Consider the following 13342-nt stretch of genomic DNA (forward strand, 5'->3'; position numbering starts at 1 on the left):
TTGAATAATGTCTATATAATGGATTATATTATATTTTTTTATTTGTTTAATATTAATTGTTATAGATATTTAATTACAGTATTTATATTACCGTAAATAAAATACTGTATAAATTAATTAAAAAAGATTATTTATATGTATACATATTATTATACAAGTAATTACTAGTAATTATCTAAAAAATAATTATATAGAAATTAGTCAATTATTAGGCAACTATTTTGGATAACATTATATTGACAATACTTTAATTAAAGTAATAATTTAAAAACAATTTAATTATTTTTAACAATAATTAAATAGTGTTTTTTATCAATTTTAATGTTAATATTTTTTTATATAATTCAATTTTGTTTAATATATATTTTTAATTATATTGTCAATTTTTAATATTTGAGTTATTATTAATATAATATGTAACTAAAATATAATATACAAAAATAATTTATTCAATTAATAAGTCATTTAAATAATAGTAATAGATTTTTTTATTTAATTTTCAAAAAAATTATATTATTAACTGATTTAACATAATCTGTAATATATATATATTTAATTTTTTTTGTTTACATAACTATATTTATGATATAACATTTACATAACAATATATTTTTAACTTAAAATAACATTTATATACAAATAATAATAATAATAAAGTGATCATTATTTTGTTAAAAATTTATTTAATTTATACAATACAATTTTATTTAAATAATAAATAATAACAATTAACAATCATAATTATTTTTTAAAAAAATATTATAACTTATCAGTGTCAATTTTGTAAAAAGTAATTAATGAGATCAAATAAAATTGAGATCAAGAGTCAATATATATATTATTGTTACTTTGTATTATTGATAATTTATAAATATATAAGTTACTTTTATTGGACAATAACAAATATAATAATCATTAATTATATATATATATATATAGAAATATAATAGTTTGTTGAAAAATACAAATATACCTTTATTATTAATACTTATTTTAATATAGAGTATATTAGTATATACTTAATATATTAAAATTTAATGCAAAATTGATTAGTATTATTGTTATCAATAAAATAATCAATTATATATATAATTATTAAGGAATACAAATTTGGTGGCAAACAATTGCAAACCAAAATTTAAATAAAAAACAAATAGCAATTATACAATACATATATGTATATATATATATATATATATATATAWATATAGTAGATCAGAATGTTAGAAATCAAAATCAAATAATAGTTTTAATTAAATTATTATATATATTAATAAATATTTTTGATTTGTTAGAAAAATTGATTTAAATTTTAAATTATATCAAACAATATTATGAATTACTGTAAAAACATTTTTTTAGCTATTATAGCTAACTTTCAAAAAAATAAATAAATATAATTAAATAATTAATTGATTAGTTAAATTATATATATATATATAATATATATAATAAATATAATAATATATATATAATAAATTTCCAATCAATTAACCAATAATAATTATTTTTAAAATTAGAAATTCAGTATCAGATTTTTGATTAAACAAACATTTTTTAATATATATAAATACATGATATATACTGTATAATTATGCACACACACAAAAAACTACATTATTTTGTGAGAGATAATTGAAATTTGAGATATCATTTATCATTTTTTTTTGTTGAGTAGTAGTGATGTATAATAATAATAGTGAGAGACAGACACCTGAGTAAAGTAAAACAATAGGTGGTTCAGAGATAAAACGGATAGACATTAAGTAGTAGTGGTGTGTATGTGTTTCAGAGTCCCAACAAATTTAATCTAACCGTCCCATCAAAATAACTAACTGTTACCTATACTCTATAAAACCTATAAATTATTTTCTAATGAAATGACTGAGAAAATCGATGGGAAGCGGGAATATTATGGTTGAATTCTTTTCGGCCGATATTGTGTTCAATGTTTGAAGATATCGGAGCTGAAGAGCGGCCGGACTTTGGGCTATCACTTCGGCCGCCTCTTTGAGAGCTCGGGCAGACTTTTGCTCGCCTTCGGCGGCGATGACCTGAAAGAAAAAAATTTAAACAAAAAAAGTTTTTTAAGAGTTAATACACAAACAAAATTAGATTTTCAAAAACCCAACCATACCTTAGCTCTGGCTTCGCGGGCGGCTTCGGCTTCGGCAGCCATAGCCCGTTGCAATTGCACGGGTAGGCGAACATCTTTACTGTTTATTATTATTATTATTATTATTATTATTACATTTATTTCGGGGGTGGAAAAAATTAATTAAAATTTTTGTTTATTAATTATATTTTTTATTAAAATTGTATTTAAAAAAATATATTATTTGTTAATAAACACATTGTATAGTAAACACAAACACACTTACATTTCTACCCGTTCCACTTTGATACCCCAGGCACCGGTACATTCATCTAGGACAGTCTATATTTGTAATAACACACAAAAATATATATATATATAAATATACATTTACTATATTGTATTAACTATGATAGATAATTAAAATAATTTAATAATTTAATCAATAATTAAATAAATAAATATAACAAAATATTGTTTTTTTGCTAATATAAACTTTATAAATTACTATAAAATTTATATTAACATTAGTATTAATGTACTGTACATTAGCTGTAAGCTATAATTTATTATATAAATGATATAATGTATATTACTATTAATATTGACAACAAAACAAACATACATACACACATAGATATAAAAAACACATACATACATACATACATACATACATACATACATACATACATACATACATACATACATACATACATACATACATACATACATACATACATACATACATACATACATACATACATACATACATACATACATACATACATACATACATACATACATACATACATACATACATACATACATACATACATACATACATACATACATACATACATACATACATACATACATACATACATACATACATACACACACACACACACACACACAATGATTCATAAAACAAATATTTATACTATTGTATACTATTGGTATTGTCCAGGTAGGTTATTTTTATAAACACACACACTATCCTACTTTTAAAAATAGTAATAAAATTTATTTCTATTTTTATAATATATAAAATAAAGAGTAGGTATACAACCAAATAGGAAATAGGAGCCAAATGATGGGGGAGGGGAGGAGGAGAGACACATCCAATTGGGTAATACCTTATAATCCATTTATTGATAATAATATTGTATATCTAACTATATATATATCTAATTGATTGATTTAATTAAAAAATGTTGTTTCATATTACTTGTAATACCTGCATAGAGTTTGATATGCTTTCCCGATCGGATAGTATTTCATGTAGATTATGAGTTCCCAACATATTTCTCAGAGTAGTCTGGGCCAGCAAACGAGTCGAGTGATGGGCATTCTCGACATTGGCCACCGATACGGTAGCATTATGGACACGATAGTAGACAACAGCATCGACCGATACGGTTACCGAATCTTTGGTCAGGACCTCCTGCGGCGGTACATCAAATGTCAGGGTTCTCAGGTCGACTTTTGTATAGTGCTCGATACAGGGCAGTATAAAGAATATACCAGGCCCTTTGGCACCACCATGCAGTAGACGACCCTATATAATTTTTTAAAGGGGGGGAGGGGAGTGGACAAACCAGTTAAATATTTAAAAAAAATTAATTACATTGAAAATAATTTTTTAATTCAATTTATGGACTATTTTTACTAATTTCTAACTTTAATTATGTAAATAAAAACAAAAAAATTCATCATAAAATTAATATATCAATTTTATTAAGTATTACCAATTAAGCTAATTAATTCAAAAAATAATAATAAAAATAATTAGCCTAAATATTTTATTATCATCTCTAATTATTTAAGTTTAATATATTTTTTTCTAATAAAATAAATTATAATTAGTTGTTTTTTTATATTGATTAATATAAACAAAAATAATTGATGAAACCCAAATAATTTTTACAACTATTTAGCTACAGATATAAATAATTATCAAATTAATAAATATTATATATATATATGTATATACAGTATATACTAATACTAACCAATCTAAATATGACTGCCCTTTCATACTCCTGGACAACTTTGATGCAAAAAAATAGCGAAAACGGAAATGTGCATGCTGCCACTGCCAATGATAACAGGGTCAATATGGCACCGCATACTCCCTGTCCACTATCGGTCGATTCGCTTCCTTTATGTAATAATAATAATAATAATAATGGTTTATATAGTTTGCATAGATTTTTTTTATAGATATAAATTAATTTCAATAAAAAATATGTACTTTTAAAAATTGATAAATAAGTATATATTTATATATATAGAAAAAATTAAATGTAATAAAAAAAATTTTGTTTAAAATAAATTAAAGATAAAAAAATAGCAAAATTATCTGATTGTATATAATTTTTTTATTTGTTTTAAAAATATGTAATTAGCATTTTATTTGTTAATTTTTTTTAGTGCATTTCAGTCTATTTTAGTGTTTTTGAAACAACAACAACAATAATTATGATAATAATATTTATGATAAAAATAATATTATAAATACTATCATGTCATATATATATAATAATATAATGTATAATTAATATATATAATATACAGGTATACCTGCATAGATTAGACTATTTTGTTTTTGCATTATATAAACGTCGGTAACTGTCGCTCTTCTCACTTCACATGAGGTTTAATTTTTTTAGTGGGATTTAGTGTTTTGTTTTAATAATAGTAAAAACCAATAAACAGGTATTTTTTTAGATATATTTAGATTATTCAGGATATATATGGGGGAGAAAATATTTATTACTAAATTAATCAATTTTTATTTATTTATTAGTCTATACAAATAATATAGTAAGTAGTTTAATTTAGATTATTATTATAGTATCATATAACGCCTATATAAATATATATATTTTTTAAATAAATTATATTAATTTATCATAAATATTAGTGTATATATATAAATATATAGGATTTATGTGTAATTTTTTAGTATATATATATGTACAGATACAATATATGTATAGACACTAACACAGATAGGTGCAACTTATTGATATAATATATTATATTATTAATAATAATATAGATTTTTAAAATTTAAATATTATTATATTATTATTTTTTAAAAATCTATAATTTAATAAAAGAAATATTTTGAAATACATTACATTATAATCATATTAATAAATACTAATAATAATAGTAATAATTGTTACTTATATAAAATTTTATTAATAATTTAAATTATAATTTATTATTTTATGTGTGGAATTAATGGGAGTGTTTCAATTCATATCAATACATTTTTATATGATATAATCATTGATATTATTATTATTATCAGTAATAATATTTTATACATATATAAAATTATATACTAAATTATAAAATAATCAATAATATTACGCTAACATATCATTTATCGCTTATAATATTTTTTACAGTATATGCAATAAAAATTTAAATATTTTGTTTAATAATAATATAATAACAATGATAATAATAATAATAATAATTTTTTGTAAACAAGCAAATTGACATTTTAACTAACTTAAATTTACATTTCATTAAAATCATTTTTTAAAATTTATGTTATATTGTATAGTGTACTAATTAAAATATTATTAATTATTAGGATAATTACAACTATATAAACTATATATATATATATATCAAAATGCATTTAAATAAATTCAATAAAATCAAATTAATAGTTTTATATATAAAGCACAAAACAATTAACATATTTTATGAATAAAAATAAAAGTTATTTGAAAAAAGTTTTATAAATATTAATATAGTATATTTGTACAGTATATTTAAAATAGAAATAATTACTAATTTATAATACTATTATTTATTATGATATAAATTAAAATTAAATAACTACAATTTTACTAAACAAATTTTTATATTATTATCATATATTATTTTATAATATTGAACTACTAACTAATTATTAAAAAAATAAATAATTTTAGTTAATAAATACTAATTTAAAAAACTAGATTATAAAAAATTATATATTATTAAAATAGTTTTTTAATATTATTTATTATTATCAAATAGTTTCAAAAAATTTATAATATTAAATAAATATATAATAATAGTTTAATAATTTTTTTATTATTAAAGTATCTCACCTTCAGCAAAGTTAATTTTATTATTCATAGAATCTTCCTGGTTCATTTTTGCCAAATTAAGATATATATATCTTTATGCTTGAATGTTTTAATTTAATTAAATATACAGTATATATATATATTTATTTATTTATAATGTTTTTAACATTTAGTAAAAACTTGACATTAAAATAGATTATTATATTATTTTTTAGTTTTTTTTAATTGTTGTGTTCACTGATATGTTGATTCACTATATATTTATATATTGATAGATAATAATAATAATAATAATAACTGTTTATTTAAATTATTAATTTATCTAGGTTAGTTATTATATTTAATATATATAACAAATAAACAAATAGTTATATTTAAAAAATAAATAAATAATAACAGAATTAGATCGTAGAATCTATTAATTAATTAGATAAGTAAATAAATAATTAAATATCTAAATATTTACCCCTGTTTTTTGTAAAAATATATATATATATATATATATTAACTATGAAAAATAATTAGTAGAAAATCACTATAAAATCTTATATAAATTTAAGTTTAATTATTGATTCAAAATTATCTAAAGAAATAAATATCTAATATTAAAATATAGATATATATATATAATGTCACTGAATATATCAAAAAACATACGCAAAATACACTGAATCCGATATACAAAACATTGAATTTTTTTGTTTCTATGGATACTAGAAATGTATTTTCTAGCTATACATCACAAATACATACATTGACACACACACATACATACATACATACATACATACACACATACACACACACATACACACATACATACACACATACATACATACATACATACACACATACATACACACATACACACATACATACACACATACATACACATATACACACAAACTTATACAAACATATAGAATTCACAATAAAAATCGTAATATTTTTTTTAACATAAAAAATAACTAATATAAAAATGTCTTAATAATTTAGCAATAATTAATGAGATAAAAATTTATAATGATCGATAGATTAGCTAAATAATAACATAATAAATTATTGAATATATTGTATATGAATATAATTTATATTTTATGTTTAGAATATAATAAAAATGATTTATGTATACAGTATATGTAATTTATAAAATAATAATAATTATTATTATTATACAGGTATTATATTATTATATTAGTTTCTTAAGTAAAGTTCAACTTATTTTTTTGTATATTTAAACTCAATAGATTTTAATATTGTTTAAAAAAACAATTATAACTTTAAAATATTTATCTACAATAAAAAAAGGTTATAATAATAATAATATCTTATTAATAATTATTTAATCAAATAGTATTGTGTTTATTGTGCATAATATACAAAAAGTTAACATTTAATATACTGTACTTTTAAATAAACATCATATACAATATATATCTAAGTTTTTTTTGGTTGACATTTAAAATGTCATATAATTAATGAAAAAATTAAGTACTATAATAATAATTAATCAAATATATAAAAATATAAATAAAATATACACTTTTATATAATAAATAAACTATAAATTTATAACTAATATAATACAGTATATAAGGTAAACGTATATAAATTCAATATAATATATATATTAGTACTGTATATTAGTCTATATATTTTATTACTAACAATTATTTATAGTGTAAATACAGTATAAATAAAAATAAATATATAATACAATTGGTATTTAAAATTACTATTTTTTATAATCTAATGTCATATTATTAATGTCATATATATATAATATTTTTATAAAGAATTATTATTATTATAACAATATATTATTGTATATTAAAAATTTGTTATTTTTATTTTATTTAGTTGACACTATTTCATTATAATTGTCATTATTTTAATATATATATATATAATAATAATAATAATATAACATTCAATAAAAATATGTTTATTTATTTCTCTTAATGATTATTTTTATACTATTATTATTATTATTATTATTATTATTATTATGAGAAGTATTATCGATTATTTAACTTATTATATATATATTGCATATAAATATTAAATTTATATTATAAATATACACTTTTTTATGATATAATAGATTATAATAGATAGTATATATCTATACGTTATTTAAATTTGTTTTTTTAATTAAATATTAACATTGTATTTATTTATTAGTTTATTTTTATTTAGTTTCTCAGTATGTAAAATAATAATTAACAATTATCAGCTTTTTTAAGTATAATTATCTTAATTGACAATTTTAATAGTTTTGTTTTAAATACTCAAATATTTAAATTAATATATTTTAGTAATGCCTCTAAATTAATATATTACAATATATTTAAATTTTATTTATATATTCAATATTAAACTTAGAAACAAAATTGTTTAACAACTTTTATGTTATACGAAAAAAAATATATTATTATGTTTTTTATTAACTGTAAGGAAAATTTGTGTCTATTTTTATTAATTATTGTATTCATGAATATTATACTAGAATTTAAATGAATTTTTTTTAATTAGCTTTTAATAAATGTTTAAATTGATTATTAATAATTATTTATCATCAATTTAAGGGTTTTAGAAATTAACTTATTATTAAAATCTAATATAAATAATATAGTAACTAATAATTTGTTTTGCATACAGAATATTTGGTATAAAGTTTTTATTTTTATTAATAAATATCAATAATTTTTCTATATAATGAAACAGTATATTATAATTTAGCATGTTGATATTAGTTTCGACAATCATCAAGTTCAAATCCAATATAAAATAGAAAATAATTATTATTGATAAATAATTTATTCATTAACATTATACACATTTTTGTTTAATAAATAAACAAGCATAACTAAATAAAATATATAAACATCTATAATAAAATACTTAACACCTAATTTAATAAATTAAATACTTTAATAATAAAAAATTAAATTACAATTTATTAAACTATAGTATAATATTAAGAAACGGTTTTAATTGATTTAAATATAGATTTATTAGATGTAAAACTTTTTTAAAAATAATTTATTATTATAACTAATAATACAGTATTATTTTTATCATTATAACAATTGAAATAACTCATAATAATTAATTATAGAATAATGCTAATATATATATAAATACATATTTATTAGTAGATTAGCTAATACTTAATATGTGATCAAAAAATAAAATAAAATTTAGTTTAATTAATAAAACAAATCAAAAAGCTTAATTTCAATATTATATATAATATTATTGTCACAAAATTGATTGATTTGTGTAACTAATTTTATTTTATTATTATTTTTATTATTTAAACATAAATATTAACAATGTGACAAAACAAATAAACAAAAAAATGATATCAATAATCATATGATATATATTACTTACTTTCACCTGTTATATTGATGACAGTATCGGTAGGAAATTTAGTTTTATTTTGATAATCCATTAAAATGTTTGTATTATAGAATAATTCATTTAAATTAATATCCAAAAAAAATTAGCCAAACTATTAAAACATAACAATAATATTATAGATTTTTTTTATAAATAAAAGTTTATCAAGTTTAAAAAGTTTTATAGTTTTTTAAAATATATATATATATATAACTTTATAAAAATACAAAAAAATAAACAAACATTTTGCTAAAATTGCTAATTAAATTCAATGATAATTATAATTATAATTATTACTATGATTACTGTTTTACTTAATACTATTGACTACTAAACACTTATATAAAATTATTGAGCAATAATTAACTTATATATACTGTATATATAAAATGTTGATTATTAGTTAAATATCTACAGTAAGTACAGTATATACCTGTAAATACTGTAATATACTGTAAATTTACAGAATATATTGTTTTATATAAATAGTTATATTATATATATAAACTAACCATTAATTTTTTTATTAGCTTAAAATATCATTAAAATAATTATATTAAAACCCAAATAATTTAACAAACAAATGCATGCGCATAAAACATTAATTTTAATAGTAGTGTTTTTAGCTAGATCATTTATTTCTAAAATTTATATAATATATTATTTGCAATATTAAATAATATACTAACAAAAAAAATTGAACATAAATATAATATTTATTATTATTGATATTATATTTGGCATAAATGTTAATTGATATTACATCAAATATAAATCTATAATATAAATCATAGTTTAAAAAATAATCCAAAAAAAAATTTATAATAAGTTATGTTTATCAATAATTATAAGTTAGCATGTATGTTTAATTAATTATACGTATAGTACAGTATGATATTTTATATATAACTAAAAATGATTAATAAATAAATTTACTTTAATATATAAATATTTTGTAAATATAAAATAATATTACTATTACTAATATAAATACTATAGATATTATAGATATTATATTAATAGATATAATTATATCTATATAAATATAATATAGAATAATTTCAATAAATCTATTGAAATCTACCATGATACTTTTTTAAAAATATAATGTTATATGTTTTATATATAAATTTATATAATATATAAAGTTTATAAACAAAAGTTTCATTCATATAAATTTAGTGACATTTTTTTATTAATAAAACAATAGTTTATATTAAAAGTGTATATTAATAGTGTAGGTGTAATAAAACAAAAAATATCAAACAATTAACTAGATCGATTATGTTGTTCTACTTAAATAATAATTGTTAATTTTACCATGGTTATTTACATATATATATATATATATATATATATATATATATATATATATATATATATATATATGAAATGAATACATTTCTACGCTTATTATTTTGTTACTAAATATTATTACATTTTATATAATCACAATTTTGATATGCATTTATAAGCTATAATTATATAATCATTTTCTATTACTAAGCTTTAGTTATTTTTTGTATTTGAATTATTTTTGTATTATCGATATTAATGTTTAATCAATTATTTAGCTATCGGTGCGCAACTATATGCGCCAGTATAGTAATGGCTGCCTAAAACACATGGTTTACAGGCAGAACTATAGTAGCACTTGTATGGGACAGTTGTCTCAGTTTTGTTAAGCTTTACCATCGCTGGAATAGGACAGTTGTCCTAAGTTTAGCTAATCCGGAGATACCGGACAATAATGCCTACAATTATATTACTTTAATTATATGTAACTCTTTATTAATTAATTATTATTAAACTGTATTTTAAGTATTATATTATACACTGTGTTGTGCCTACAGTAATCGTTTAGCTTATGGGTGATTATAGTTGTTGCAACAATAGTGTATGATAGCTAAGCCGCCGCAACAATTGTCTCTAAGCTCGGGTCCAAAGCTGGTCATTGTATAGGCCACACCTTTACCGCATTGCCTATAAGTGGTAGCTCGTCTGCAGCTATAAGCCTACCTATTTAACGGGAGAGCATAATTCACGGGTCTCATAGCTAAGCCCCGCAACCCGTGAATTGCAACCGCACTGCTACAGCTGAGGGTGTGCCAGTTGGTGACACCCGTAGCAGAATCAACCGTTACATAAGCTGGTGGAGGCGCCTGTTCTCCCTGTTTCGTGGACTGCAGTGGCCATCGTATGAGTAGAAACTTACGCAATAAGCCGGACCTCGAAGAGAGACATCGCATATCTGAAGAACGCAAGAAACGCCGTGAAGAAGAGAAAAACAAACGCAGAGCTATAGCTGAAGCAGAAGTTAACCCATTTTCAGAGACACTGATACCGAGCTCTAGTGAAGAATCTGAAAGTGAAGACAGCGCTGAAGAGTATACTGAAGCAATCGCTGAACAAGACATAGAAAAAGCTGAAGTAATTGCCGAACAAGTCGTAGAAAGTGCTGAAGAATCGATTGATTTTGTTGAAGAAAATTTAATTGATTTGGATTTAAGCTTATTATTTGACGCAGAAATCTCAGTCAAAGACGAAGAGAATTCGTCGCTTAACGAAATGGCAGAAAAAGCAAAAATAGAAGAATTAACCAAAGCTTTGGAGGACCAGAGATTAAGCCATGAAAGAGATATTAGAGAACTTAAGGAAGAGATGCAGAGAATGATCTTAAATATGAATGCAATGCCCAACAGTTCTGATAATTCAGAAGCAGCTGAAGCTTTGAAGAGTCTGGCAAAAGCTCAAGAGAGGGTCAACCATCACAAGTCTTTAATGACAGATATGCCAAAGTTTGATGGTTTACAAGTTAATGCTCACAAATGGTTAAACTCTTTTGGACTGAAAGCTGACAGTAGAGGTTTCTCAGAGGAGATAAGATTAAAAGGAGTTGGCGAGTGTATGACCGAAGCAGCTATTGATTGGTATGTCGGGAAAGTAAAAGACAACGACAACATTAAGACTTGGGATCAATTTAATGAAGCCTTCAGAGAGCGGTATAATTTAGGTGATACCACAGATATCCTATTGTTTACGCAAGCAAAGCGTAGATCAGATGAAGCACCGTCTAATTTCGCCAATAGGATCATAACTCTCGGAAAAAACGCTGGCATGAGAGACAATAAAGTCGTTATGGGGGTCATTAAAGCTAACCTTAATAATCAAGAGTACCGAATAGCGATTGAAACAATCAAAGACCCAGAAAAAGCTGTACTCGCATTAGTTGAGCACGAGATGTCAAGAGAATGGAAACCATCCGTAGATCAAGCGATTAGTACGCCGACGGACAAAGCAAAGAGTGGTCCAACTCCAGCCATTAAAGCTAGTACTCAGAAGAAGCGGGAGTGCTATCATTGCAAAGGGGATCACTTCAAATCCAGTTGTCCACAGCTTAAAGCGGGAGCAGATAACCGTGACCTTTACAACACGTGTTATAACTGCGAAAGAAAGGGACATTTAACGCGGGAGTGCAGATCTCCTAAAGACTTTAACCGCATTAACGCCAATAGAGAAGAGCACAGGAAAAGCTACGATCAACGCAGAGAAGGAGGAAGCGGTGGTAGATATGATAATAGGGATCAAAGACCTCATTATCCTGGAAGACGTCCAGATACGCGACCGCAATCGCAGTGGAGACAGCAACAACAGCAGTGGCCACCACAACAGCAACCGCAACCGTATTGGCCGCATCAACAACAACAACAACCGCAACCGCAATGGACGCCTCAGCTAC

The 13342-nt window shown here is 21.4% G+C and overlaps 1 protein-coding gene across 1 annotated transcript; it reads right to left on the minus strand.

Moving 5' to 3' along the window:
- Positions 1 to 1681: 1681 nt before the first annotated feature.
- LOC128957211 (band 7 protein AGAP004871-like) lies at positions 1682 to 6263 on the minus strand. The gene is made up of 6 exons (XM_054302941.1): positions 6217 to 6263; positions 4108 to 4256; positions 3333 to 3653; positions 2382 to 2437; positions 2138 to 2216; positions 1682 to 2054 (listed from the first exon to the last, which is right to left on the minus strand). The coding sequence occupies exons 1-6, from the start codon at positions 6260 to 6262 to the stop codon at positions 1866 to 1868; spliced, it is 840 nt and encodes a 279-aa protein (XP_054158916.1). The 5' UTR covers position 6263; the 3' UTR covers positions 1682 to 1865.
- Positions 6264 to 13342: the final 7079 nt, after the last annotated feature.

Source organism: Oppia nitens, unplaced genomic scaffold (assembly GCF_028296485.1).
Source record: "Oppia nitens isolate AA-2021 unplaced genomic scaffold, nextdenovo-longstitch-racon4-pilon3 scaffold38_pilon_pilon_pilon, whole genome shotgun sequence".
Classification (NCBI taxonomy): domain Eukaryota; kingdom Metazoa; phylum Arthropoda; class Arachnida; order Sarcoptiformes; family Oppiidae; genus Oppia; species Oppia nitens.